The sequence below is a fragment of the Drosophila eugracilis genome, unplaced genomic scaffold, assembly GCF_018153835.1.
Source record: "Drosophila eugracilis isolate 14026-0451.02 unplaced genomic scaffold, ASM1815383v1 contig_2159, whole genome shotgun sequence".
NCBI lineage: Eukaryota > Metazoa > Arthropoda > Insecta > Diptera > Drosophilidae > Drosophila > Drosophila eugracilis.
In genome coordinates, this window is record NW_024573043.1 from 659,729 (window position 1) to 687,725 (window position 27,997).

The window sequence follows — 27,997 nt, forward strand, 5'->3', positions numbered from 1 at the left end:
CGAACCAAGGTCTTACCTTTCTCAACCAGGCATAACTTTGGCCACAGCTTCTTCACTCAAACTTTAAACTACATATACATTTCTCCAAGTGTGGGTGGTTAGTCTGCCAGTGGCATAAATAGAGTCGCTTTAAAGCGATCCACAACCGAACAGGAAAAGTTTGCTCGGCCAAGTTCGCGCCCAATGCCCAAGTGGTGGGTGGCCGAATGGGAATGTTGCAACTAGCAAGTTGCATGTGCTGGCACATTCAGAGGAAAGTTTACCACTTCGGCTTTGGCCAGTTTGGAGCACACCTGGGTGCCGCATAAAGCACATGGCCATATATTTATTTAATACTGCAAATGCCAGCCCCTCAACTTTGCCGTGCACTTGGCCAATTAATGTGTCAAGGGCCTGCATACGATGATGATGGTCATGATCATGATGATGATGATGATGGGTGGGTTGGGAAAAGTGATTGGAACGATTCGAATATCCCACTGTGTGCATATTCGATTAACCAAATCCCGGCGGAAGCGCGTGCCACAACTTTTGTAATTTATTATTTTGCTTATTTTGTCAACAGAACTTACAAATCCCTGCCCCCGGACGAACAGAGTCCTGACAAGCCGCCGCAATGCGACCAAATCACATATAAATTATTGCGTCAAATTGAAGCTGCTGGCCGACCCGAAAGCCGATTTAAAACTTGACACACTGTGACAGATATACACATGTGTATTTATCGCACGCGGTCCAGGTCGAAATAGTATCGGAATCCAGCACATAAGCCGAGGGCATTAAATATTTTATTTTATTTTTTAACTCTGCTATGTTTTGCCCCCTCGAAAATCCTGAAAATAAGCTGGAAGTGTGTTCTCGCTCTCTATGGCATCCTGTCTATCGAATACGCATAGCAAATGTCTCCACAGGAGCCTTTTCAATCATAATGCTTGCTGAGTTGAGGCATGTTTTATGATAATTTTTGGAAAAGTTGCCTAGGATGATGGGAAAACAATGTTTTCAGCTGAAATCGAATTTAAAAATTCTAAAATTTGTCTTGCTTGCAGTTCCTTTTTTTTATTGATAAATTATTGAATTATAAGAGTTCCTGGATAATCGTAAATTTTGGGACATTACACACTACTACCAAGGAGGCAACAATTTAATGGGTGAAGGGGTACAGCCGCCAGCACGAGTCCAATGCACGACGAGTTCCGCATCGGTTTTCTGCTCGAGAAACTTCAATGGATTCTTCTTTGCAACAGGTTGCTCCCTTGGTTGTTGCTTGATGGCAACGCCACATTTACCTTTGGGATCCAATTTTGACTTGCCTACATGAAGTTTATATATATATTATTGTCTTTTTTCGTTGTTACAGTTTATAGAAGGACTTACGCAAACATGACTGCTTGGCTGGTTCAAATCCGTAGTTTTCAAGTACTCGACGAGGCATTTTGTTTAACCGAAATCAAGGCACATATACTTAACCAATATTTATACACTTTTACTACACAGTGCGTGTACTCAAAAGTGACACGTAAGTCGTAGCAAATCGTTTGCTGTGATACAAGCACGTGAATAATCCCTCAATTGTTGTGCGGATCATGACGCCTCTCTCCGTGGGCTGGGGATTGGGGATGTGGGTATACAACATATTACCCATCCGCAGTACTGTCATCGTTCCGCTGATAAATCTAAAGAGATTTGTTGCGCATCCATCAAAGTGAGCATTCTTATTATTCAAAGTACTTACACTTGCAAACGAACGTTTCGGGCAAGTGCGTGTCCTGGTGTCTTGGTGTCCTGGTGTCCTGTTTGCCTCCTGATTCTGATATGTTAAGGAGCAACAGTGGCAAAATCCAAGGAGCACAGATAAAAAGTAAGCGCCACAAATAGCACACTCACACACACAAAATCCATTAACTAAAGTGTCAATTTAGTGACAGAGATAAAACGTCACACGCACAAAGACTTGGACTTGGACACACGCACACATTGAAACACAAACAAACACACATATGTCCTTGTGGGGTGGCGAAGAAAAACTGAACGTAGGAGAATGAGAAAGACAGTGGGGGACAGGAGAATGTCAGTGGAACTGCCTTTCCAAGGCAAATAGCAGAGCACAATGAATGACAGCACTTTGTATTTTTCCACGTTTTTTTCCTCTGCACTTCCTTCCATTCGCCTTGCTCTGCTCCTTTGGCTGTTGCGTGCTTTCTTCTTTATTTGTTTGCTCATGTCAAAAGATCTTGGGATAAAGTTATCGTTATCGGTTTTTTTTTGGCATTGTCTGCATTTGCTTGGCTAGGTCAAATCACCTGTTACGTGTCACATTCTCTTGTCTCTTGGCTGCGTTACGCATACGCCGCATAGTCCGCCAGTCCCTTAATAAGCGATTGCAACTTCTGAATAGACAATGTCTTATCTGAGATGGCACAAAAAGTGGTAAGAAAATGTTGAAAAAAACATGACAGACACGGCGAATTGGATCCATTTTTTAATTCCCTATCTTAACTTCTAGTCTATATAGAGGCCTAGTTGAAAATGAAAATCCTTATAGGCAAAGCCAAACCCTATTTTGTGGAAAAGTGTATGTGGCCAAAGCCGATACACTCATGTTACAGGAAGCCGAAAAAGAGGTGCGAATACAGACCAAGACCGAAAAGTGAAATGCGCTCAAAGACAAACCACAAGTGAAAATTGTTTTTTGTTTTTATTTCTTTTTCTGGCACTGACGCGAGTCCTGGATCCTTTGGCGAATTGTCTTGCAGGCATTTCGTATGCGCCACGCAATACCGCAAAGCGGCACAAAGTGCAAGTCAATATAAGAGGCAGCGGATCGGGAAGGAGCTCTTCCTTTCAATCCATTGCCTGCCAATCGAGAGTGCGGTGCGTGCTCACAAAATTTCCAGAACTAAGCAAACGTCGGCACACACATAAGCAGGGCTCTGGAAATGTTTCGATGATGGCAAGGAGTGGCAAGCATTTGCTTTTATGCAAAGTACGGCAAATTGTATAAGCTGCATTGAAATTCAAGAGCAGACGCAGAACCACTGATAAATGACAAGCTCGTGCGAATGCAGCTTCATCTCGGCCACTCGAGCCATTTGCACCAGCAGGCAGCAAGGAGCTTGAATTGGAGACACCAGGAGTGCCATAACGATGCCACCATGCCTTGTGTGGCAGCAGAAATAGAAAAAGAAATACAACAGAAAAGAGATCAACGGCAACAGAGGCGTGTAAATTGAGAGGAATTGCCCGACACGTTTTAATTATTGGCCCGGCCGGGACAGCCCTTGGGGGGCGGAGCACTTCATTAGGCCTCTGGCGCGGCTCTAAGTAAGACATGCATATTTTTCATACTTTACAAAATCCACAAGCGGAGCGAGGCTCAATTATTCAAAACAGCTCCACAACCCGAACCCGAAAAAAAAGCTGAGAAAAAAAGTTAGGTAGTTAAGGACACGACTGAAAGATACCCTTTGAGGAAGTAAGGGTGCATATAATGATTAGTTTTAAATAAAATCTGTTTAATTTGTCTTTGTAAAATTATGTTTTATGGTTATGCAAATAGTGTGGTGTACACTGCCTTTGATATTTTTATATCTTCCGCCACAGTTAATACTAAATTATTAGTCTTACAAAGTTTAAGCCGCCTTACAGACCAGTTGGTATCTCTTTTATCTAAACTTAGCCGAATACAATACACCCTTTAGTCAACGATTAACGGGTATATAGAGTAGAGATAAGGGAGGTTGGGTGGCCTAGACACGGGTACTCCCTTACACGACATTGACTAATGTTGATATGTCGTCGTTTTTTGTTGTCGGTTTTTCCCAGCCTTGGCCTGATGGTTTATTTTTGATGTGTGTGCAGTTGAGCTTTGGCGACGTGCGTCTCCGGCGCTGAAGGACGCTCGGATGTTCGGATGCTGGAGTACCGGGGATACTGGGGATATTGGGGATACTCGGATTCTCGGATACGGGTATACTCGGGTGGTCGTCCCTTTTGTAGCAATTGCTGTCGTTGCTGCCAATTTGCTGCTGTGCGTTTTGTCCTGTGACAGGAAGCGTAGGCTTCTATTGCGCCTCTCCCTGTGTGGATGTGTCCTTCGAAAAGCAAAAGAGTGGGTGGGTGGGCACGTTCTGACGTGACACATGGTTGTAAAGGATTTTCTTTGATGATGTTATCGTTAATGGTGCATGGTCGCAGCTTAGCTCAACTCTTGGTTCAGTTCGGCTCGATTTCGCATCAGTTTCAGGCGAAGCTTCAGCTCCATCTTTGGCTCGACATTGGCAGATCGTTAGCGCTCCCAGTGAAGTTTTGGCAAACGTCTACTACATCTTGAATAATGATTCTGTTGATGTAACACACCGCCCATTTCAGATGGGAGAGCCAAGTCTTTAAAGGCGACCTAATTCATCCCACCGGATTGTATTCAAAACAAAACAACAAAGCAATACATTTTAATTAGCCACCCGGGCCCAAGGAGTCGGTGCTAATTCAACTGGCTGACCATTGCCAGGCAAATAAGCTTGGCGGCTTGTTGTTATGTCATGTTTTCGGTTGGCGGCGGCTTTGTCACAAGAGTGTCGTAGTTGTTATTGTTAATTACCTGGCGGTGGACGTGAGTGGGACCGGGATAAGAAGGCCTTGACGTTGCCTTCGTTGCCTGTTAACTCCTGTTGGCTCCCAGGAATGCTAATTAAAATTGAAGGGCCCAGACTGGGAGCAGCAGCAACAACAGTAGCAATTCTTGCCTGCTTATTTGCCCTGGCAAGTTATTTGGCTTAGCCCGAGATGGTCTTAATTCTCGAATAAACTGATTGCCAGCCCAACCAGATGGAACAGAATGCACTCAGCTTGGTCATAATGCAGCACTTAATGTCTTATTTAATTTAACCACACAACATAAATTCATCATGAAATGAGGCAGGAATTCAATTTCCGGCTGGAATGTGCACTCCGTGCCGGGCGTCTGCATTAAAATTCTTATTAAATGATATGCACTAGCCGCAGACATTTCCTTCTCCGGGGCCTTAACAACCATGTTTGGCCACAATAATGCAAAACACATGGCAACATAAATATCTTGGAACTGGTGGTGGTCCTGTCTCCTATCTCCTATCTCCTGCATTCGAGCTCCTAGCAGCTGGAAGCCACAAAAACCTATGTTGACCGCACATTAATTAACTTGAGGGGGGATTGGAGGCAAGGAGATATATTCGGCCAGAAGCTGGATGCCCAAAATATATAATACGTATACGCAACGTTTTCGTTTGGGGTGAGTTCGTGGGCATAAATCATTTTTGAATTGGCAGCAGCGCACCTCAAATTTGCAATGCAATCCATTACGAACTCTCGATAGGTGTAAACTTATTGGGTTGATGGCGTAATTTATATGCCCACCGTGGCACGCCCCTTCGCTGTTTTCCCAGCTAATTAGCCGAGGAAAAGCGAACGGGGGAAACAGTAGGTAAAAATAGGTTCGGCGAAAAACGGGTACAAAATTGTTACAACTGCAGTTTGGCTGTCTAGTCAATTAGCTCAAGCGTTCGGTTAATGTGAAACTTGGCTGGTTAAATGGAAATTGCAAGGCCTGTTCAGCAATTCGCAGTCGTGTTTAGCATTGCTGTCGTTGTAGTTGCTGTTGTTGTTGCTGTTGCAGTTGCATGTAGCCTAAACAAGCGGACTGCACAAATAACAATTTCGGTTTTACATTTTACATGCATGCATGAGGAAGGACCCCAGGGGGAGTTCCTTCATTATCCTTAGCGGGGAATATCGTAAGTGCAGCTCTTAAGGGTAGTTAAAGAGGTTTCTCTTTGCTGGTTTAGAACAGACGAAAGCTTTCTCTCTCTTATAAAAGAGAACTCCCTCGGATGGTTCGTATTTCGTGTCCTGTCGAACAAACCCGATTGCTAGGACAACGACAGTTCAGTTGCCTTTTGCCACTCAGCGGTTTGCTCTCGAGCGTTTACTAGGAAATTATGCCAGGACTTAATGCGTAAACTATGTAGTTTATTAGTTCGTCATGGCCCGTGGGCCAAGCGCAGATTCTGATTCAGATTCACCCTTGTGTAGTTTCAGCTGTTGCTAAACATCCATCTTGCCAGCTGCAGTTACACTTACAAACACACGCTCAGCTTCCCTGCTTGTAGATTCCCGAGATGAACTGATTTCATTCCGGACACGTGACAAAATGTTAGCACTAACCCCAATAGTTGCGCCACCCGCTGGCTGTTCGTTCTCTTGTTAAGTTTTATGATATTTTGCTTATAAATAATGAATGCATATCGCCGGGCTCCATGCTGGGACTCCTTTTTCGAGGACTCCCAGTAGTCGGTCGGTGTCTGCTGAGCAGGGGTCACGTTCATTGCAGACGTTTCACACCAATTACTCGCAATTTGCATACAACAGAACCGCATGCAAATGACACAATGCAAAGTTATCCACGTCCTGTTCCCGGTTACCAGTTCTCTGTTCCCTGTTCTTAGTTCCCTTCTCCCTGCCCTAGCCATTTGCATTGGCCATGCATCTCAAATGTAATCAACGAAAGCCGAAACCAAAGCAAACTTTGCTCCCTAACCGCCAACCAGGCAGCCAGTCAGTCTGACGTTGACTCTATTAAGTAATGAATTAAGATGCGAATCGAGATCAATTGTTCGAAAACGCCGCAGCGTCGAGTTTCGGGTGAGGATGGCTGCAAAAATGCATTCGGCAAATTGCAAAAGTTTCCACTTTTCATTGGTTTTGCATTGGAGTTTGAGAGACCGAGGTAAAGACAGAGAGAGAGAGAGAGAGGGAGAGTTCCGGTCGCACTTATAAATTAATGATTTCCCCCGAAAAACTTTCTGCCAGTGTCAGTTGTGTCGATTTGGCAGCAAAGGACTTTGACATAGCTCCTGGCAATCCACGCTGGCTTGCTGGATGGCCATGACAAGTAGTCAATGCCACAGTTCCTTGACTGCCGTCCAATGCTTAATGAGGTTTAATTGTGTCCCCGTTAGTCGCGTTTAATTAACAGCCGCATCATATGCACGGGGCGTATAAGTAACTTGTCTGGGGCCACCATGTCGTATGCGTGACGTGTCATTAGCCAACCTATAAATACCCATGGATGACATGGCCTAAAATTAATTTGTCGGGCTCCCACCGAACCGCCATGCCGCCATACCGGCGAATCGGTGTAAGTGGCGTTTCAATTTCACTTGAATTATTTATAAAGGCGAATCATTAATTGGCCAAGCCGGAACCATATGCGTGCAATGTCATAAGCCAAGGTTCAACAAGTGCCAAATGAAATTTGCCGACGATTTTGCTTGGCGTCGCCTTGTTTGCAAAATAAACATGCGAAAAAAATTGTTGTGCTGTAAACAAGCAGATAAGCCGTTGGTATAAAACCCCGCATACAACGCCAGTATATATAATTTAGAATGAAAATGGGAAATGGCATCGACAGGGGGATACTTATTAGGGAGGAGAGAGGAAGTTAGTCAGGTTGGGATTGGGCTTAAGAAGGGTAATCACAAGTAGTGTCTTGTAACTACAGCATACATTTATTTTATTTAATATTTTTCCTTTATTTTAGTAATGATACAAACCCAAACCAATCCCATATAACCCCCTATTGAACAGGGTATCTTTGGGGTCTCGGGATCATTTGCATACACGATATGGTGGAAAGGCTGGAAAAGAGGAGGAGCTGGTAGCTGGGTTGCTGTTTGCCGACGCAAAGTCGATTGTCGATATATACCAAATTGACGTTTAGTATAATAAATTGTATGCCATGCCTCACATTGTCCTCGTGACGCTTGTTTTGCTGGGGGATCCCGGGATCCCGGGCTGGATCTGGATGAGCTGAGAAGCAGTTGCCATTTCGTATTGTAAATTATATTAAATATGCAAGACAATGCTTTCATATAAATCCTCTAAATGAATTTCAAGCACGCAAACACACGCGCCACTGAGCACAGATACTCACACACACTGTGGCATGTGTATAAGTGGATACTCTTGTTGTGCCCCAACAAAAATACACAAAAAAAAAGAAGGAAAAAAAACAAGCAGATAGGGGACTGAGTCCTGAGACATTTGCCCCGCCGTTTTGCACGCGCGTCGCAAAAAACTTTCGAGCTGTTTATTGGAAATTAGTTAAAGCACCCCCCAGGATACAAGAAGTCCTGCGTGTCCCATTGCCCTGGGCTAGTTAAGCTGCTTCCGAGCTGCTCAGTGGCTTAATTTCTAGCGGGCTCGTAAATCTCGGCAAAATGCTGCAGACTGTTTAAAAATTACAAAACCCGATCACGTTCTGCAGCGAAGAAAGTTTCGACTTCCTATAAACACTTCAGATGCTTTGTATTGTGTCGTAAACGGAAACGGGAAACAATTGCATAAGCGCTTTTGGGTGAATAAAATGGAGGAGGAGGAGGAGGAGGAGAAGCTGTAGGGGATTCCTTGATGCCTCGATTGATGCGCTTAGCAGTTTGTGCGAAATGCACACGTCGCCAAGGTGAACCGCACTACACAAGGCGTATACTTAACCCCACCCGGCCCCCACTTAACCCCTTGGCTGGCACAGGCATTCCCATCGACTGGGCTTAACCCGACATGGCATGGCCCATTTGTTGCTGCTGCTCTTTGGCACGCTGTCGCTTTGAATGCTTTACGCTCGATTGAGTATTTATTTGATTTCTCATTTGTGTCTGCCAGTTGACTATTTTTTTTTTCATCTTCGCCTCTTCCCCCGAAGCATTTTCTCGACTTTTCTCTCCTTATTTCTTGGCTCCTTCGTGTCGCATTGCCTGGGGGCACAGACTCTTCCCTAACCCCGCCATGTTGTAATTCAAGTTCTGTGGCCAAAAGTTAGCCACAGTTGATTGGTTAGACAAGGCTTTTTGTTCCTGCGAACTTCGATGGCTGTTTCTGGCTTGTCTGGCGTATTTTTCAAGAATCGGACAGCAGCAGCAAGTTAATGAAACTTCTGCCATGTAGCCATGAAGCCCAGTAAACTGCATTAAAGGCACCGGGAATTGCAGAATCAGTGGGGTAAATTGTCGGTGGCATGTTTTCATTTTCCACCCGCAGTGCATTGTATTTTTTCCTCATATATTTTTCGTTCACGAAAGAGAGAGTGAGAATGGAATATATATGGCCTGCCATTTGTTGCTGTTGCCTGTGTTGTTCAATGCACTAAATATTTTTTCAGTTGATATAGTGAGCAATATTGCGCATACGCCACGTGGCCATAAAATACTCACCGAAAACGCCGACAAAACGCAGCTTCAGTTTCAGGTTCAGCTTCAGCACAGACAATGTAGCGCAGGCCAATCGATGTTGGTTAACAACTTTAGCATACTTTATGCTCCGCGGCAATATCGTTTAATCGGAACACGTGTCCCAACTGCCAATGGGAATGGCCATTGGGTAATTGCTATCGTCGCAAAAGAGAAAAGACCGCCATCAGATTATCTTGGCCATGGCCATCGCTCTTCATTCCGCGCTTCACTTTTCAGCTGAGTTTAATGTGCCTGTGCCGGCAGCTGAATTCAATTCACTTTGATTGGCAAGACGATTCCTTCTTCACTGCTCGACGATTTTAAGTGGCCCTAAAATCAGAAGATAGCGATAATTATGCCATGAAAGTTTGTCCCCATCTCGGCAGCTTATCTCTGTGAAAGTTCGCCCTGTTCCCGATCTGTCAACGGCTGAAGTTTGTCCACTAAAGCGATTGCTCCATCTCCCCCTCAGCCTGCACCAGCATGGCTTTTAATATTCTGGGGATCCGAGTCCGATCTGGCATATTAAAAAATGCCTTCTGCCAGGACAATGTGTCAGGATGGAAATGTGTGACAGTCAACATGCCACAACCTCCTGGCTCCTGTCATCTCCTGAGCGATGCTCACAGACGTGTCTACTGCGGCCAGCCATTGACGGTGATTTGCAGCAGTCACTCATCCGAAGGTTGAGTTAAAAGTCCATTTTATTTTGGGCCAGCCATGAGAAAAGGAATATGACCAACATTTCGGCTGCAAATTATAGATTCCGTTTTAAAAATGTTAATAAAAATGAAGCAGATTTTTTGTAAGCAATTAAAATGCCAGCATTTCAATTTGATAGAATTATAAAAGGCTTTCGGTTGCTGTTGCATTTTTTGCATCGTCCACAGAATAAAACATTTTTTCAGATTTAAAAATGCATTCGGCAGATTTACTGGTTGATTTCATCGAACCGGAATCTTTATTGCAAATATACAGCTGAGTTCAAAATAGTAGTATTTAGGTGACGATTAAGTGGATGTATCTTTTATCTTAACTTTAATAAGTTAGGTGATAAATTTACTTAGTAAAATAACTACTAACTTAAATAAGGCTTTTATTCTTTCCTTTACTCTCTACCCAACTTCCTCATACTACTTTTTACACATATGTAAATATATTTAACTCCTTTGACTGAGTTCATTGCCGATGTGTGTACAGCTGTTTCTGCTCATAGTTCTCATTAGACTAACATGGGTTTTTCGGCAAAGTTAGCGCTGGCAACGTAATCACACACAAAACCCCACAAATGTCAAACAAATCTGACAAATTACTCGAGGCGCAGCTGGATGGCACGCACAAATTTATATTTTACGTTTGACATGGAACTTGGGCGCCGAGTGCTGTGCCGAGGATCAGAAACGTTGTCATTTATTTGCGAGCAGCTTTCTTGCGGCAAACAATGCGAATGCAAATGAATGCTGGATGCAAATGAAATGCAATCAGTTTGTGTATTTTTCATATGCATATCTCGGCTTCTGCATCGACACTGAGCAAGCTAAATTACAAAAATTCCAGCCATTCCATTTGAGATTCCCAAGGAGCTTGGGCTCCGTCCAGTTCGAGCATTTGAATATTTAAATTCGATTAGAAGGAAGGCAGGCAGGTCTTCACTCCATTGTCGAATGTCCAAAGTCTGATGTCCTTGTGTCCAGTGTTTCTGGGAGATCCTTGTTCCTTGTGGCAGCTACACGTGTGTGCATTACCTTTTAGCATCGGCGCCTCTGGGGCATTGCTACGATTTGGTAATCTGCTTTCGAACTCAAGCTCCATCTTCCCGGATGCCAATCGACTTTTTGGGGTTGCCTTCTGCCTTTGCCATTGCTGTTGCTGTTGCTGTTGCTTTTGCTTTGAGTGAGCCCTGAATACAATAAAATGTTCGTTTACTGCGTACAATCAACAAATACTTTTCAATATTTAACTTGCACATTTGCGGATTTCCGCCCCAGAAAGGCGTGGCACACATCCATAGTCCCTGGATCGACTTGGCCTGCCGAGTTGTTTAACTTGTGTGCCGAAAAAGGAAAACCCTTTGAAACTCGGTTGAGTGGCTCTCATAAATTTCAGACCAGCCCCCGGAGTACGCCCCTTCTATTTACACTCGCCATATAATTTGGCTCCGGCTCCGAATTTATGCGCCATGTGCCACGAGTCGTTTTTCTTGGTGCTCCTAACTACCAATTTGTTGTCATAATTCATTGACGAAATTATTAGGAGACCGGCAATCGTTTTGAATTTAATTGGCACTCTCCGCAAAAGTGGTAAAACATTTGGTCAATCGCCCGATTTCAGTTATTCGGGCTCTTGTTAACTTTTTGCTTACATCAACAGCTGGCCCGAGGGTTACGTTACGTAAGCTTCATAAGTGGCCTTTATCTAGCTAGCAAGCTTTGGCAAAAAACAAAAAAAAGAACAGAGAGAAAGGAATATTGCTTGTTTAATCCGACAAACAGTTACCAAACTTTAGCATAGAAGTCGACGCCCTGAAGCAGTTTTCGAAAAATTTCCCCCATCTGTGGCTTTGCCCCTACCGAGTCCTCCTGCAGCTGTAGTTTTAAATGCTTTAGCAGTTTCGAGTCTCGTTCCAAATTCGGATCACAAAGACACAATGGAATACTTGGCTCAACTTTTTCGCGATAAGCATTTGCATCTATCTCTAGTCGTGCTTCAGTCCCACTTGCAGATGAAATTAGCTGCAGTTTGGCAGGGAAAACTTTCAATTTTTCATTCTGGCACAAAGCTTTGAGATCCGAGTAGCTCTTGCAGCTGAATATTTGAGCTATTAGCGAGCAGAGTGAGACAATGCCGGCCCGGCTAAACAATGTGCATCTATTTTTCCCTAGTTTTTCATAAATTATTCACGACAAAAGGACTTTCCAGCTACTGCAGCAATAAATGCAAAATAGTTGAGCATGTTTTATTGCATTCAGCTGAAAAGATGGCATGGCATGCAAAACAACGTGGGCCATAACAGACATTCGGCACAGGAAAGACTCGGATTCCTGTTGTTTTCACCAGTTTTTCTTTTGTCCATTCACAAATGCATCTTAAACTAGGTGAGTGGGTAATTTCTTAGACATTTCACCATGATAAAGAATTTGAATCTTTTAAAAAACATCTCATTATGGGATATAATGATGTTGATGTAATCATAAATATTTATCAAACTATAAAATAAAAATTCAAACTTTATAAAATTTATTTTTCCCATCGTACTTAGCAAGGAAATCATATCCAGTTGGCTTTACCCCCTAGAGTTTTCCGAGTGCGGTAATCCATTAACAGCAAATAGAAGCTCATTCTGGGCGCTTATCTCCCCAAATGAGTGCATTCATGGACTCACCCACAGGCAGGGCACACATGCTGCCAGTCTCACCTTTTCCAGGTGCATAATGACCGCAATAATGGATGCTGCGTCTCCGTTCAACCAGTTTGGGTCTTTTGGGTATGCACTTATGCTTGGCCCACTTTCCCCATTTCCCCCTTTGCGTTTTTTTTCTGTTGATTCTCGCTTTAGTTTCGTTGGCTTTGGTGTTTTTGCCACAAGTGGGTTAAGTGATTTTCAGCTCAATTAAAATGGCTGGAAAAGTCGAGCGGCCAATGGGGCGTATGAGCGCTCTTACCGCTGACCGGCAAACAAGGCTCTGTCATATTAACTCGACACTCCTGCCAGGACACAGAGCCAGGACAAGCTGACAGCCTGTCAACCGTAAAACACTAAAGGCCACTTGCGGGTCGTTGCTGCTGTTCAGTCGACTCTAGGCGACTCGACTCGACTCGAGTCTCTCTTTGCAAACTTGAGCGTGAATTGCTACTAAATTGCAACATCACAGTTAACTGCTCTAAACTTACGTGACATAATTATGCGTTTGACTAAGGAGTACCAACAACAGCAAGCTGGGCTAAAGGCGAGGGGAAGGAAAGAGAAGAGGGTATCCAGAGGCAGGGGGGCAGGCATATGGCCACCAAGGAGTGTCTGTGCTATAAGCGTGTGTGAGGTTGTTTACACAATTACTACGAAATGCATGCACCACGCAGAACGTGCAGACAGCAGACAAACACAGCAACATGCACGCAGAGAAAATAGTTTAAATATTAGTAAGAAATATAACTTTAATTATAGGGTAATCAGTCGCTTTTAGCTATGATTAAGCTTGCAAGAATTGTTGCATACTTTTTGGGATGTAATCTTAATGGTCTGGTTAATAATGTCAGGCTCAGTCAATTTTTGAGGTAAAATTCTTTAATATTTCATTATTTTTTTTCCATGTACAGGAAATAAACAGCAGTAGCGGCCCCTCAGTTCGTGCCTGGCTACATTTACATAAGAGTGCGCTTATGGCCCCCTAAAAACCCCCCTTTTCCGCACCAAACTCACACATTCACAGCTGTTTGCCAGCGGAAGATGCTTAATGAGCAGGCACACACTCGGCGCCATAAAACAGATTTTTATTGTGCTAGAATTAACTTTGCAGCACGCACACAACCAGACAGGCAGGCTCTCGTACTCGCTCAGAGGGACAGACAGCTGGCGATTTCAATGAAGTGGGCCAAAACATTTGGCTGGCCAAAAATCACTTCAAGGTCGCTAAATGGAATTCCCTGGCATGTCATAATGCCACTGATGTCTGTGTAAGCCATCTCATTGAATTAGTGTAGGTGTGTAGGCTGGGTGGCTGGCTTGTGGGTGCCACCGATTTGGGCATAGGTCGCATAGCTCCATGCCATGCCATGCCATTCCATTCCCCCCTAGAACCACCCAACCATTGACATTCGACACATACCAGGCATTAGGCTGCCAGTTGGCTGGATGTGGGATTCGGGATTCAGGATTTTGGCTGCTGAATGCTGGATTCGGGATACTTGTACTCGTACTTGGATTGGGCAGAGTCGAAAGCATTTTGATTAACGACATTGTGCACTAATGTCAAAAGTCATTCAATCAGCTCGTGCCGAGAGTAAAGCAAAGTCGACCCGAACCTAACTGAACTGAACTGAAGTGAAGGGAAAAAGAGAAAGGAGAAAGCTCGAATCCAGTTAGACGATGCTTCATTCATGGCTCCGTTGGCATTGTATTTTACGTTGACAGTATCGATTGATCATTGGCACGTGATTGAATTCAATTTGATGAAATACTTTAGCCAATATGTCGAGGCGTTGCGCAAATTTTTAACGATGTGGATTTTTATTTTGTTATTTTGTTATTTTGTCGCACTGAATGAGCCGGATGAACAGAGAAATAATAAAAACGTTCTAAATAGATGATGATGTTCGGTTTTAATGGTTGACACTTCCCAACCATGATGACATTATAATAAAGCCCTGACGTTGGATGACAAATGTGTTTGCGCAGCCCAATGGCTTATACGAGTACATATGCACCATCCCCTGCTCATCGAAAGTTATGCGGCACATTAGCATTCCTTCCGGCCGATCCATTCCAATTAGAGTTTGTTCTCGTTACGCATCGATGGGCGCATTCGATTTAATCATTGTCCTGGCCAGAACTCAACTTTTGGGGCTCTGTCTCATTTGGACTCAGCGCATTCGGCAAATCAGCGAAAATGTGCTGCCATTGCAAACTAAAAACCAATGGCCACATCCAGCCACCCATCAGCCACCAACCCACACCACCAAAAACCATCTGCCCATCTGAAATGTTCCATGCAAATCAATTAAAATGGACCAAGCGCTCGATTCTGACCAAAAGTTGACAGCCAGCAAAGCAAAATCCGCTTAAAATGTTGTTGCTTCTACTGCTGATGCTGATGCTGCTGCTGCTGCTGCTGTTGCTGTTGGAAACAACAAACAGCCAACAGCCAACAAACAGACAAATGGATATTATCTTTTTATCTCCTGGGTTTGCCATTATTGTAACTGTTGTTCTTCTTGCTTTTTAGTTGTTGTTGCAAATGGGGCAAAGCTTTTAGAGGAGCAACAGCCGATGGCTAAAAGTACGGATGCGGATGGTTTGGGAGCTCAACTCAGCTCTCAGTTTGAGTTGAGCTTCTCCGGGAGCTGTTAAAAATGCCTTAACTTGCGCAGACAGCGAAAGGGAAGTTTTATGTGAAAGCAACGTGGCGTATACGTAATGTGCTTAAGCCTCGAAATTTAATTTGATTTTCCAATTAAACCAGCGCCAGCTTCACGAGTCAAAATGTGTAAAAGTGTGTAAACCGGTGCAGTTTCGCGTCTACACACAAACACGCACACACCCACACCCACATACAACATAATGGCACACAAACACAGATATATACTTTATATATAAATGTGTACAAAAATATGCAATTCTTAATTGAAAATTGATTTCGCCTGGAAGGCAGGCAGCCTCAAGTGCAAATTGCTTCATTTGTATGCAATTTGCGGGTTTGCCTGTGCGTTTCGGCTTTTGGGTTGCTTCGGTTTGGTTTTTGGTCGTCAGTCGTTGGTTGTTGGCTGTTGGATGTTGGCTGCAACTGCATTTACGGTCTGTTTGTGTGGAACATTTTTCTCGGATCGGATGGGATCCGTGTGCCGTTGCCACAGAAGTTGCTCTTACCTGGCAGCTGTTTGCTTTGGAGTCTCGGCCATTTAATTTAATGCATTATTTAACGCAAACAATTTGGGCTCAGCAGACCGACATCGACACCGATGCCGATGCCGATACCGATACTGATGCCAATGCCGAAACCAATACTGATACCGATCCAATCCATCTGCCAAACTGGCCAAACTAATGCCCAACGACATGGCCTAATTCGTGACATGGCATGTGACCCTCGATTTGGCCATAATATCAATCATTGCATACATTAAGGCGCATCCGCTGATTGCACGCCAGGTTGTGGGCATTCGGTCTCCGAATTACGTATTATTATTATTGTTATTATGGCCAGTGACATGAGATGAGACCAGCAACCGCATGACAGGACCGTCCCAACCCACCCACCGGCCTTCTCCAATTTCCAACCTCCATCCATACTTGATAAGCAGTTAAATGAGCGATGGCTGTGCATATGGAATCAACCGAGGCTGTGTTGACGTGGGGATTAACATGTTGCGGCTTGTCGCATGTAATTTATTCAAGCAACATGTCGGGAGTTTACCAATGGACCCATGGACCACAAAATATGTTAATTAAGAAGCCAAAGTTAATCGATTTGCGGGCCAGCATGTTGATAGCTCCTGTGGCTGGCTTTAATGTTTGTTTTCGGGTTGGTTAAAACCAACTGTGGCCGATAGCATTGACTTGGCTTGTCCGCCAGATTCCATATTTGCTGGCACTGAAACGCGGCTTATCGCAGTCAAAGCAAACTCCGGCATTCCCCTTTGCTTTTGAGCAAAAAAAAAAAGAAAGAAGCAATGGAACACACAGATGCATCTATCCATCTATCTGTCCAGTAAAAACAGAAACTAAAACTGAGAGCACACAAATGACCAGTAGATAGATGAAGCATTTTCCCTTTGGCCTTTACAATTGTTGCAATGCAACCGAGATTGCAGAAATAGCAAAAAAGAAACAGAATTAAAAACATTTTTACCAGTTACAGTTGCTGCCACCGGAAATTCACTAATTCAAAGATGGAGTCCGTTGCTGCAAACTTTAACTTGCACTGTTTCCGTTTCCTCTGCTACTGACCCTGCTGCCTGGCTGCCAGCCCACTTGCCTGCCCTTCCTGCTACAGTTTTCCGCCTCCTCAGCTTTTTTCTGAGGGTGTAGGAGGGAAGTGGGGCATGGACCTTCTCAGCTGGATTTTCCTTTCTTTCGAGCGATTGCTGTGCCATTTCTTTCGTGCTACTTGGGGAGCTTTTAATGTTTTATGCCTGATTGAGTTCTGCTTTCGGGTTTTGGCAGACTTTTGTTCTGTTTGCCTTCGCTGGACATTTCTATGAGATTTCCGCCTTTGTGGCTTATGTTTTGAGCATTTCTGTTATTAAACTTACAGCCACTTCAACTGGCTTTGTGCTCCCGGCCGTTGCTAAGTAATGAGATCGATTCTCTTTATTTTTCATTATTTCTCCCGCCTCCCTTTGTTTTGTTTTCCCTCGCCCACTTTTTAATTGTTGTTCTACAGGGTTTGATGAATTGGAATTCATAGATGGTTGGCGTTGGGCTTTGGTTCGTTTGCATCGCAATGGTTATTGATTTCGGGGACTTTGGCCAATAGAATATAACAATTTGAGTGGGGTGGCCAGTTTATTATATTATGGGAAAAGAAATAACTTTAACGATAAAATGTATTAAATTACATTTGGATTGCATTTTTGCCTGCAACGAAATATGATTTTCCAACTTCATTTTCCTTGACCATGTTATGTCAGTGATTAATCCATTGTTTTGGCCGGACACAGCTGCCTTACGGGCTCAACATTCCTGTTTAAGGGCGCGTTGCATGTGAGCAAACCGTGTACTCAATTAGTCATTACTTTAGTCGGCTGCTATGTATCTAATTGATGTATTTGCCCGGCAACGTTTTGTTTCAGACCAGTCCCGACTTCCTTTCACCCAACTCCCTGCCCCATTCCTGGTCTACTCATTGTGCTGTGCTAAATAAATAAAGCAATTTGTAACTGAGTCACGTAAATTGTAATCTGGCAAATAAATTGATTTGTTTGTTAAAATCGCTGCAAGCCAGCACGAAACTGTACCGACTGTCAGGCTTTCCTGCTGCTTTGATGGAACCGGAACCGTAGCATCCAACATTCAACATCCAACCAGCCCACCTATCCCACCAACTATCTGAAAAATATCGATATCCATTACGGACTGGCTGTCAGCCTGTATTGTTTTGCCGTTTTGCTTAAAGAGGCCATGGCAAAGGAAACTGGAAAGGGGATCTCTGGGAAACCCGAAAAAGAAAACAAGCCACACAGAGCTCAATGGTGCTTTGTTTGTTGTCCTGGCTGAGGTCCTGGATCTGCCAGAGGCATGTTTTCCTAGCCCTTTCCCCAGCTGGCAGATTGAATTGTATGCCTTTCGACACCTGAGACACTTTGGCATGGGATCAAAGCCGGAATGGTGTCTAAATTATTAACCGGATTGCAATGCAATTAATTTAATTTATGACTGTTAATTCGTTGCATTCCATTTACAAGCGTTTATCTTATTATTACTGCTGATGTTACTTCAACATGTGGCTCCAGCATAAGGACGGTAAATTATTCAATGCAAAATGCCTCAGCCGGGCAAATATTTGTCTATCTGGGCCTGCCAAAATGAAATTTATCTCGAGGAATTTGATTTTAATATTAAACAGGTCTGGCTGCCAGGATGCCATGATGGTAGACACATAGACCCATACACTCGCCATCCCGGAGGCATATGCAAAGGCGGTCTGCCAGGTTGGCAAAGCCCAACTATTCGAGCTTACTTTCCGATGCGAACTTTTTGGTTTTGCACTGCTTGAACCAAGCCGTCTGTCTGCCTGTGGCTTGGACTCTGATTTACAAGCGTAAAATAGCAGTGGCATAAAATATTTAACTATTTTGTATCGACCGTCTGGTGGATCTCTGGCTCCTCCGTCGCTTCCGACTCCGAGTTCAGTTCACCGGACTGCCAGTTTGTTTTTGCGGCTGCTCTGAGGATGAGGCTTCATTTTTGCGGGGTCGGTGGCTTTTCCGCAGCATTCCCGCCTAATCCATTCCATCGTATGTGTGTGTGTGTGTTTATTTTCATTTTTAATGACTTGTTTTTGTTGGCAGTGTATTGAAATATTCGCCACTTAAAGCCACAACGCCATCATATAATTGCTTAAATATCCACGTTAACAATGCCGGGCAAAAAGTCCCTCTGTCCGACGCATTTATTAAATTTTCATTAAAATTTATAGTTGCCTCACTGTGGCTTGGGCGCCCATAAATCAGCAAATTAATATTAGGTTGCGGCAATGCCGACGGAAGGTCGGCTAGCCATTGTGCCTAACACGTGGATAAGCATAATTCATGTTTGCCATTGGGTGGGGATCCCGTCTCTCTCGTCCTTGTCCTCGTCCTCGTCCTCGTCCCTGTAAAATTTTGTGACACATTCGAAAATATTTCGTCCAAATATGCGGCACCCTGGCATGTGACAAATTGAATGTACAGCATTTTCCCCATACCATTTAAAGTCGAGAGTGCACTTTAAAGATGGGCCAGCTTCTCATCCATTAGGTCCTTTCTGCTAACGGTATCGGTTTGGTCATGGCTGCCGGCTGGCTTTTGATGACGGGTCCTTCGACCCATGTCCTCTGCCCAGAGACTCTGCACTCTGGCTGCCATGTAACGTGCAAATAACAAATAAATGGCCAACTAAAACCAACATCAATCAGGTCATGTTTATGCGGGCGTGCTGCGACGAGTTTGCCCGTTTCTCTGACTCGGAGCGGTGATGCAGTTGAAAGTGGCAGTAGAACGCAGTATACAGTAGCTAGTTTGGGTTAATGACAGAATGTAAGTCAGTAAGTAATAGCCAAGTGAAGATCAAATATTTGCCTCAAATGTATGAATCACCATTATTTTACGCGAGATGAGAACACAAAAGTTGCCTAAAAGATGAGTGAATCTATTTGAAAATAATAAAATTTTAATAAGGAACTTCTGATTGTGTCCCGAGCTAGTAGCTTAAATAAAATAAGCTAGAAAGATAACAATAATCGCAGTTAGTTTAATATCTTCCGTCGGTGCAGCGGATCTTATTTCTATCCGTTTTTCTTCGAAGCTTCAGTTCTTCTGTTTATATCAAACTGTGAAGATGTGGCCGATTATATTTTGGGCTTGCGTAGTTCTCGCGTCAACTCTCTATTATGTTACCCAAAGCGGTACAGTTTGTGGTTGTCCAGCAGGGAAAGGTGATCCCTTAAACAATCTCCTACTTGGCCAAATAGGGCATACACTCGAAAGTATTATAAGCCCCGATGAGGAAAGATTAATGCTCTGCGAGACCAATACGTTTAGGACCACTTGTCAGGAAGATGGCACATATTACCCACCGTTGCCTAGTTCCGCCTGTGTAGATAACCTTTCGCCGTTAGTTTGGACTACCGATGACCCCAGCTGTCCACATACTATGTACATTGTTGGGTATTTGGTGGATAATTTGAAAATAGAGCTCTATCGAAGTTGCTACGACGCAGCCACAATGACAGCTTATTTTTCCATAAACACGTATTACCCAATCAACTCGAGTAAGTTGACATCAGACACTTAATGCAAGTCAATATTTATTTAAGAATTTGGTATCCCAAAATACAGGAGCCGATCGACCGCTGACGGGTTTCTACCGCGATGGGCTGATCTCTTCTGAAGATGCAGCCTCCTTTGAGAGGGCCAATATTTATGATCGGTTTGAAGCTCTTTTGGGACCGGGACAGCAGTATATACCTTCGCCCCAAAGTTCTTCCTTCGACAGAGGACATCTGACACCCTCCGCAGACTTTGTCAGCGCTAGGGATATGCAGCAGACAAACAGGTACTTGAACGCGTTTCCCCAACACTTCCGCATCAATCGGGGCACTTGGAGGACAGTAGAAAACTGGGTTCGTCGATTGGACGATACCGTTAGAGTCCTCACCGGTGTCTTAGGTATTCTAGAACTGAACAACAGGTATCAACAGCCGACTCCAATTTACCTAGCACAGGGCAGAAATCCAGTTCCCAGGTGGGTCTACAAAATTGTTCACAGCGAAAAGCAGGAAATGACGTACGTGATTTTGACATCCAACAATGGATGGGAAACCGAAAGACCAGACCCATCATCGGTCTGCCAAGAGGTTCCCTGCCCTCCAACTTTAAATTTAAAAGGGTTCGGATTCACCTTCTGCTGTGAGCCACAGGACTTTATTTCAAGGATATTCAGATAAATTCTGAGAATGATCATGAAAATATTTAGTTTTGTTTTTTTGTTTTATTAACAAGGTTTTTGGATGAAAATGTGTAAAATATATGGAATATATGAGAAATCTATATACCTGATTTTCTTTCAGTCTTCTCCCATATTCTCTGCCCAGAGACACTTCACTCTGCGCAGTTTGCGCGCTTCACTGACTCAGAGCTGAACTGCAGAATATAGTTAGTAAGCAATGCCCAAGTGGATGAAAAGAAGAGCGAGGATGAAATATTTGTCTATAAGTTAGCATGAGATAAGAACACAAACATTTGCGTCGTACAAAATTATACAAAATGGGAAAGATTTATATAGGGTTTTCTCTTGGACGGAGCGGTATATATAAAGACGGTTCTCTTCGTGTGCTCAGTTTTACTTTTTATTTCAAACTGTGAAGTTCTGATCTTGTTCGGCGTACGTATCTCTCTAGCTACCTATTGGGTAACCGTAATCCTTAAAGCTTATCCGTAGGCTGTTCAAAAATGAAAGGTGCATTTCCCCTGATTGCCCCCACCGGTGACAGTCGCGATCTGCTAAACATTCATGGAGATAGATCGTCCTCCTCCCAAGAAGATGTCATAATTTACCCACCGCTGCCCAATGACAACTGCATGGATTACTATTTGCCATTCTTGAAATCTGTCAATGATCCCAGTTGTCCAAAAACGATGTTTGTAGTTGGTTATAAAATGGGAAACTTAGAAGTAGAGCTCTATCGAACCTGCTACGACCCAGAAACAATGACAGCAGATTTCACCATTCACACTGTTAACCCAACTAGTTCGAGTAAGTTTACTGCCGTCATTGAGGGAAAATAAAGACTGATTTCGAAACATTAAATCCCCAAAATAAAGGATCCGATCGTCCACAGACGAGTTTCAACCGTGATGGGTTGATTTCTTCTCAAGATGCAGCCTCCTTTCAGCAGACCAATGTTTATGAACAGTTTGAAGCTCTTTTGGGACCGGGACAACAGTATATAGCTTCTCCGCAGAGTTCTTCCTTCGACAGAGGACACCTGACACCTTCGGCAGACTTCAGCAACCCTAGGAATAGGGAGCAGACAAACAGATACATAAACGTTTTTCCCTAACACTACCGCATCAATCGGAGCAATTGGAGAACCGTAGAAAATTGGGTTCGTCAATTAAACGACACCGTTAGAGTCCGAACAGGTGTATTAGGTATTCTGGAACTGAACAACAGGGATCAACAGCCAACGCAGATATATCTGGCGGAAGGTGGAATTCCAGTTCCCAGGTGGGTCTACAAAATTGTTCACAGTATCACAAAAAAAAAGATGTACGTGATTCTGACATCCAATAATGGATGGGAAACCGAAAGACCAGATCCATCATCGGTCTGTCGAGAGGTTGATTGCCCGGAAACCTTAAAGCTTAGAGGGTCAGGACATACCTTCTGCTGTGAAGCGAAAGACTTCATTGAAAGGAATATCGCAAGTCGGTATGATGAACTCTGAAAATGATCAACACGGAGATATTAATTAACATCGTTATGATGTATTAATATTTTTTGTAAAAGTTTTCTAATATTCTAATTAAGATTTTTGGTTCAACTAACAAAGTTTTTGGTTTGAAATATTATGAGCCAGCTGGATTTTAATAATGGGCCTCATGTCCTCTGTCCAGATACTCTAACTCTGGCTGCCATGTAACAAATAACAAACAAATGCCTAACAAAAATCAACATCAAACAGGTCATTTATATGCAGACGTGCTGTCCGATGCAGTTAAAAGTGACTGTAGAACGCAGTAGAGAGCAGCTAACGTGGGTTAGTGAGTGAGTAATACCCAAGTGAATGAAACGAAGAGTAAAGAGCAAATATTTGTCACAAAAGTGTAAAGATTATACTCCGCGAGGAGAGATGAGAGCAGTGCAATTTTAATTTTTGAGATGCTACGACTCTCTGGTAATGCGTTTTTCTCAGCACTTCAGTGAATTGATTAAACATTGATAGTACAATCAACATTTTTAAACAGTCGCATTATCACTGAGAGCAATACCTAAACAAAATACTGAGCTACATTTAATACACTTTAACGCTAATATTAATCACCTTACTATTAGTCATGGTGTGCGATAATTTTGCACGAGATAAGAAAATAACAAAGAAACGATATAGTCCAGTTCCTCGACTATAAGATACCCTTTTGTGGCTTATCTAATTTTCAAATAATCATTTTGCTAGAAAAAATCGAGTCAGTGAAAACATGAGGAAAACATGTTTAATAACTGATGATAAACCTCACAGTTTTCCGCGGCTATTGATCCTTTTCAAGAATATCAAACTTTATAGAGTCGGAAAAAATTCCTTCTACATTTCTACATACTTTCCAGCGAATACAATACACCCTTTTCCTCTAGGAGTAACGGGAATACAAATTTAAAAGGTCAGTTAACTAGAAATTAATAAAATTAAAGAACGAAAGTTGTATAAAGAATATATCGGAGAAGGGATGCTTCTTCCATATTTTCGCGACAGCACAGTCGTCACGTACGATCGTTTTGACTCATCAAGCTCAACTGACTACATCATTCCCTCTCTTGTGTTATATGTACTTACTCGTATGCCTCGGCTGCCGTGCTTTTCGCTCAATATCATCTACCAAAAGAAAAGAGTGTAATTCCCCGAATTCAGAATGCCACTGAAAATGTTCTCGCCGACGAATACTATAGAATACCTAAAGAGATAACAATTATCGCTATTATTCAGTGCTTTCTGTGCAGGCGAACTTATGTCTAGCCAGTTTTCTTCAATTCCTCAGTTCCACTGCTTGTATCAACCTGTGAAGATGTGGAGGAATATATTTTGGTTAGTCGTACTTGTCGCGCTGGATGCCACATTTTTCCTACAATCGCCTGATTCCACTTCCAAATGTGGGGGTGGCAGCACTACGCCATTCCTTAAGACTGTCGATGATCCAAATTGTCCGCATGTTATGTACATTGTTGGGTTAATAGTGGGTGACAAGGAAATTGAGATTTTTCGAAGCTGCTACGACCCGAAAACAATGACAGCTTATTACTCCATCAGTCCATATATCCCAACCAATTCAAGTAAGTTGACATTCGTCACTAAATGCAAGACAATACCTATTTAAGTACTTCATATCCCAAATCACAGGAGCCGATCGTCCTCAGACGGAGTTCTTCCGTGATGGGTTGATTTCCGCTGCAGATGCAGCCTCCTTCCAGCGGGCTAATATCTATAATCAGTTTGAAGCTCTTTTGGGGCCTGGTCAGCAGTATATACCTTCGCCCCAAAGCTCTTCATTCGACAGAGGACACCTGACACCCTCCGCAGACTTCTCCGACCCTAGGGTTATGGAGCAAACAAACAGGTACATAAACGCTTTTCCCCAACACTACCGCATCAATCGAAGCAATTGGAGGACCATAGAAAATTGGGTTCGTCAATTCGAAGATACCGTGAGCATCCTTACCGGTGTATTAGGTATTCTGGAACTGAACAATATGGATCAACAGCCGACTCCAATTTACCTAGCAGAGGGCAAAAATCCAGTTCCCAAATGGGTCTACAAAATTGTTCACAGCGAAAAACAGGAAATGACGTACGTGATTATGACATCCAATAATGGATGGGCAACCGAAAGACCAGACGCATCAGAGTTCTGTAAAGAGATTCCCTGCCCTCCATCTTTAATCCTAAAGGGGTTCGGATTCACCATCTGCTGTGAGCCACAGGACTTTATTGATAGGAATCTCCCAAACTATTCGGATAAATTCGAAAAATGATAATGATAATAGCAGTTGATGATAGCATTGGCTTTTTTGGTTAAACTCACTTGGTTTTGGGATATTGTGCCATATCGGAAGAATAATTGTTTTAAAGTTAAATGAAGATAGATTAAATGTATTTAAAAAAGTTGTACAGAATTAAATCATAAGCACTTTCCGTACATTTTTGAGAGAATTGTGTTTCTGTTATATTTTTTGTGATAACATAAGCATCACAAAGTATGCTATAATGTTTGGTACACCTTGTAGTTCTATTGACAGCCACATAGATGACGCTCATCTACTGATTTCAATTCTCAATAGAGGGCGGTAAGCGTAAGCTGGCGCCACCTATTTTGCAAGCGAGTACACTATATATTCGATAAAGAGAAACAGAAGAGGGCGACTGAATAAGCAATACAAGCAAGGTGAGACAAATATATATTGTGTGGGCGCGCTTTTCAAATAAGGGAAATTTATTTTTAAAGTGAAAAAAAAAACAAAAAACATTCAGAAAATGTGTATATATTTAGAAGTTTTCATAAATTTGAAAGTTAAATTTACAGCTTGGAGAGTCGCAAATGATAATAAAGTTTTGGAAATAAACTAAATTGGGATTTCACTAATTTGATAAATATAATAAAATATTTATTGGCTATGAAAAACAACAGTGGACACATAATTTCTTCGCACCTCATTCACACTTTAAGCCATTTGAAGTTGCTGACAAATAGGCATATTAACTTGGTTTTTAAGTGGTCGTAAACTATCGGATCGTTTAGATGAAACTTCCTGTCCATGGCCAACTACCACAATGGCTCCTGCTATTGGCCAATTTACTTATTGGCTTACTCTACATACTTCAGCGGTGGCTGGTTGCTGGTGCCCGTTGACCATGTTTGATATCTACACGCATTTTAGCCGTCTGTTGAAAATTTATTCAACTAATTTCATGCTCTTGGAAAAGCGATTTTCCCGTGGAACTATGTTTTCCCGACTTCCGTCAAGGCGGCTCCGCCAAGCCGGTCGCCCAGTCGACGAGTTGGCTTATGTAACTGAGTTTGCAAATTGCAGTTTTACTTCTTTGGCGGTTTGGCATTTGTTCGGCATCGCCATCGCCATAGTCATAGCCGCAGCCTACTCGTTGCTCATACGCCGTGTGTACGGTAGTCGATGGAAATCTAGTGTCGGCAGTGTTCGGCATTGTGCAACTTGTGACACAAATTCTTTGGCGCAGTCGGTGGCGGTTTTGTAATTTTGGTTATTTACCCGGCATCGACGGGAAAGGCAAGCCGACCGACCAACCGCCTTTATTGAATCACCGAGCTGGAGGTACTCTCGTAATTATCAAATGCAGTTTTACCCATTTACAGCCGCGGCTGCAAGCCAAAAAATAAACAAAAACAAATTCGAATTCAAAACCGCCAGCGAAACGATATCAAAAGGCAAGGGTAAAAAAGTGTGCTTTAAACTTTCTTTTTATGCGCCACTTTTAGCATTCATTTCTTTGGCCAAACATTCGTAGTTTCTTCGATTGTTAGCCGCTTCATTGATTTTTTTCATTCGTCGTACTTGTTGCAATTTAACGACGCCCGCCGATGAGGTAACCCATCCTCCGATACTTTCGGCGAGTGGAAGAGCACATGGCCAAGAGAGCAGCTCACCGGCTTCCATTTGCATTTTGGGAAATGCTATGACAGTTTTTCGGCCATTTGCATACCAATTGGGCCTATTGAAAACGGCCCTAAATATTTAGATAAGCTTTTATTTAAGTCGCGGCTATTTAGTCTGTGCTGCAATTTGCGCAAGGCTCTACCTCTACCGCTTTCACTGACCCCGCCGAACTAGCCGTAAACTCGGAAATCTCAAGTTCGACTTTTGATCAGGGAAATTGCTTTGTTTTGATTTGATTTTGATGCATTTGATTGGTTTTAGTGCCTGGCTAATGCAGCGTGAAATTCCATTGTGATTTTAAATGAAGATCTCAAAATATGGCCTCGACTAAAGTAAGCTATTTTCTAATTTGATCTCTGTCACGTTAAAGTGAAATGTGTGAATTATACAAGTTTTATGTAGAGAAGAAGTTTTCACCGACTCACCGCACCGACTCGCTTTAGTTTCGCTTTTTATTAGCGCTACTAATTAAATTTCGTTTTTATATGTAGTACAAAACTAAATGTATTTTTACTGCCATAAAGATACCTTTTCGTTGATGGGTAAATGGCCACAACTTTATAATCGTCTTTAAAGTTCATCACTCTGTGCTGTGTAGTTCATAGTTTTTGTGGCGCGTAACGCGACAGTAAGAGGTGGTTATTCGGGAGCCATAAGGCGCTTAGGGGGACTCTTAACGGCATCGTGTAATAACTTAATTAAGTCGCAAAAAGTGCCGTGAAAAATGGTTAAATGAAGCCCAGTGGGCGTAGCCGAAGTTACCAGAAAATATGCTTTTCGTATGGCTATAAATAAGCTTATTAGTAAGAGGTTTTCTAAGATTTGTTGATTAATGTCTTGGGAAATTTTCAAGGAGGAAGTATAGGTTGGTTTTCAGGGTAATAATCTAAAATTTTTTTGGTTTTATAAGGAAATGTCTGTTTGTTTAATACGCTTAGTATAGTATATAAAATTAAACAACTTATTTGGCCAATTACTCCTCTAATTGAACAGATTTACATTCCCTCTACAAGTTCGTTGGCTTGGAGTGTTCGATTTTTCGATTTTTGCTGCCCCATGTGCATGACCAAAACCATGCATGTTTATCTATAAAAAAAAACTATATTAGCGCCGAATAAAATACAATCTCTCTCGCTCACGATCGCAGGCCCCTCTCAGTCCAACCAACTCTCGTCAGCTCTCTTGTTTTGCAGCTTTTGTCGCATTTCGGCAGCTCTTGCGCCTGATGCGCGCGTCTTGAGGTTTCAGTTTCGTTCACGACTCCGGCGCGTTAGGCAGCAGCAAAAGTATCAGCAGGCAAAGCTAAAGCCACAGCTGTAGACACAAAAAACGATATCACTTTGTGCTCTTTTATTACGTGTACCTTTAAAAAAAAGAAGAGTTTAGTTATAAATCAAATTACGTGTTTTTGTAGCCCGTT

At 42.8% G+C, this 27,997-nt stretch overlaps 3 protein-coding genes across 3 annotated transcripts; 2 read left to right on the forward strand and 1 right to left on the reverse strand.

The window, feature by feature from the left end:
- Positions 1-1,053: 1,053 nt before the first annotated feature.
- On the reverse strand, positions 1,054-1,513 carry LOC108115967. The gene is made up of 2 exons (XM_017227603.2): positions 1,378-1,513; positions 1,054-1,313 (listed from the first exon to the last, which is right to left on the reverse strand). The coding sequence occupies exons 1-2, from the start codon at positions 1,433-1,435 to the stop codon at positions 1,126-1,128; spliced, it is 246 nt and encodes an 81-aa protein (XP_017083092.2). The 5' UTR covers positions 1,436-1,513; the 3' UTR covers positions 1,054-1,125.
- Positions 1,514-20,190: 18,677 nt separating this feature from the next.
- LOC108115920 lies at positions 20,191-21,233 on the forward strand. Its single transcript, XM_017227557.2, has 2 exons — positions 20,191-20,446; positions 20,514-21,233. Exons 1-2 carry the CDS (start codon positions 20,191-20,193, stop codon positions 21,119-21,121), a joined length of 864 nt encoding a protein of 287 aa, XP_017083046.2. The 3' UTR covers positions 21,122-21,233.
- A 1,015-nt stretch (positions 21,234-22,248) lies between these two features.
- LOC108115919 lies at positions 22,249-25,067 on the forward strand. Its single transcript, XM_017227556.2, has 2 exons — positions 22,249-24,222; positions 24,290-25,067. The coding sequence occupies exons 1-2, from the start codon at positions 23,901-23,903 to the stop codon at positions 24,919-24,921; spliced, it is 954 nt and encodes a 317-aa protein (XP_017083045.2). The 5' UTR covers positions 22,249-23,900; the 3' UTR covers positions 24,922-25,067.
- The last annotated feature ends 2,930 nt before the right edge of the window (positions 25,068-27,997 follow it).

Excerpts from the sequence above, each read along its gene's own strand:
- LOC108115919 (XM_017227556.2), top strand. The coding sequence starts at position 23,901 with ATGTCTAGCCAGTTTTCTTCAATTCCTCAGTTCCACTGCTTGTATCAA. Across the intron at positions 24,223-24,289 it reads ATATATCCCAACCAATTCAA|GAGCCGATCGTCCTCAGACG; the intron begins GTAAGTTGACAT and ends CCCAAATCACAG.
- LOC108115920 (XM_017227557.2), top strand. The coding sequence starts at position 20,191 with ATGCTCTGCGAGACCAATACGTTTAGGACCACTTGTCAGGAAGATGGC. Across the intron at positions 20,447-20,513 it reads GTATTACCCAATCAACTCGA|GAGCCGATCGACCGCTGACG; the intron begins GTAAGTTGACAT and ends CCCAAAATACAG.
- LOC108115967 (XM_017227603.2), bottom strand. The coding sequence starts at position 1,435 with ATGCCTCGTCGAGTACTTGAAAACTACGGATTTGAACCAGCCAAGCAG. Across the intron at positions 1,314-1,377 it reads AGCCAAGCAGTCATGTTTGC|GCAAGTCAAAATTGGATCCC; the intron begins GTAAGTCCTTCT and ends AACTTCATGTAG.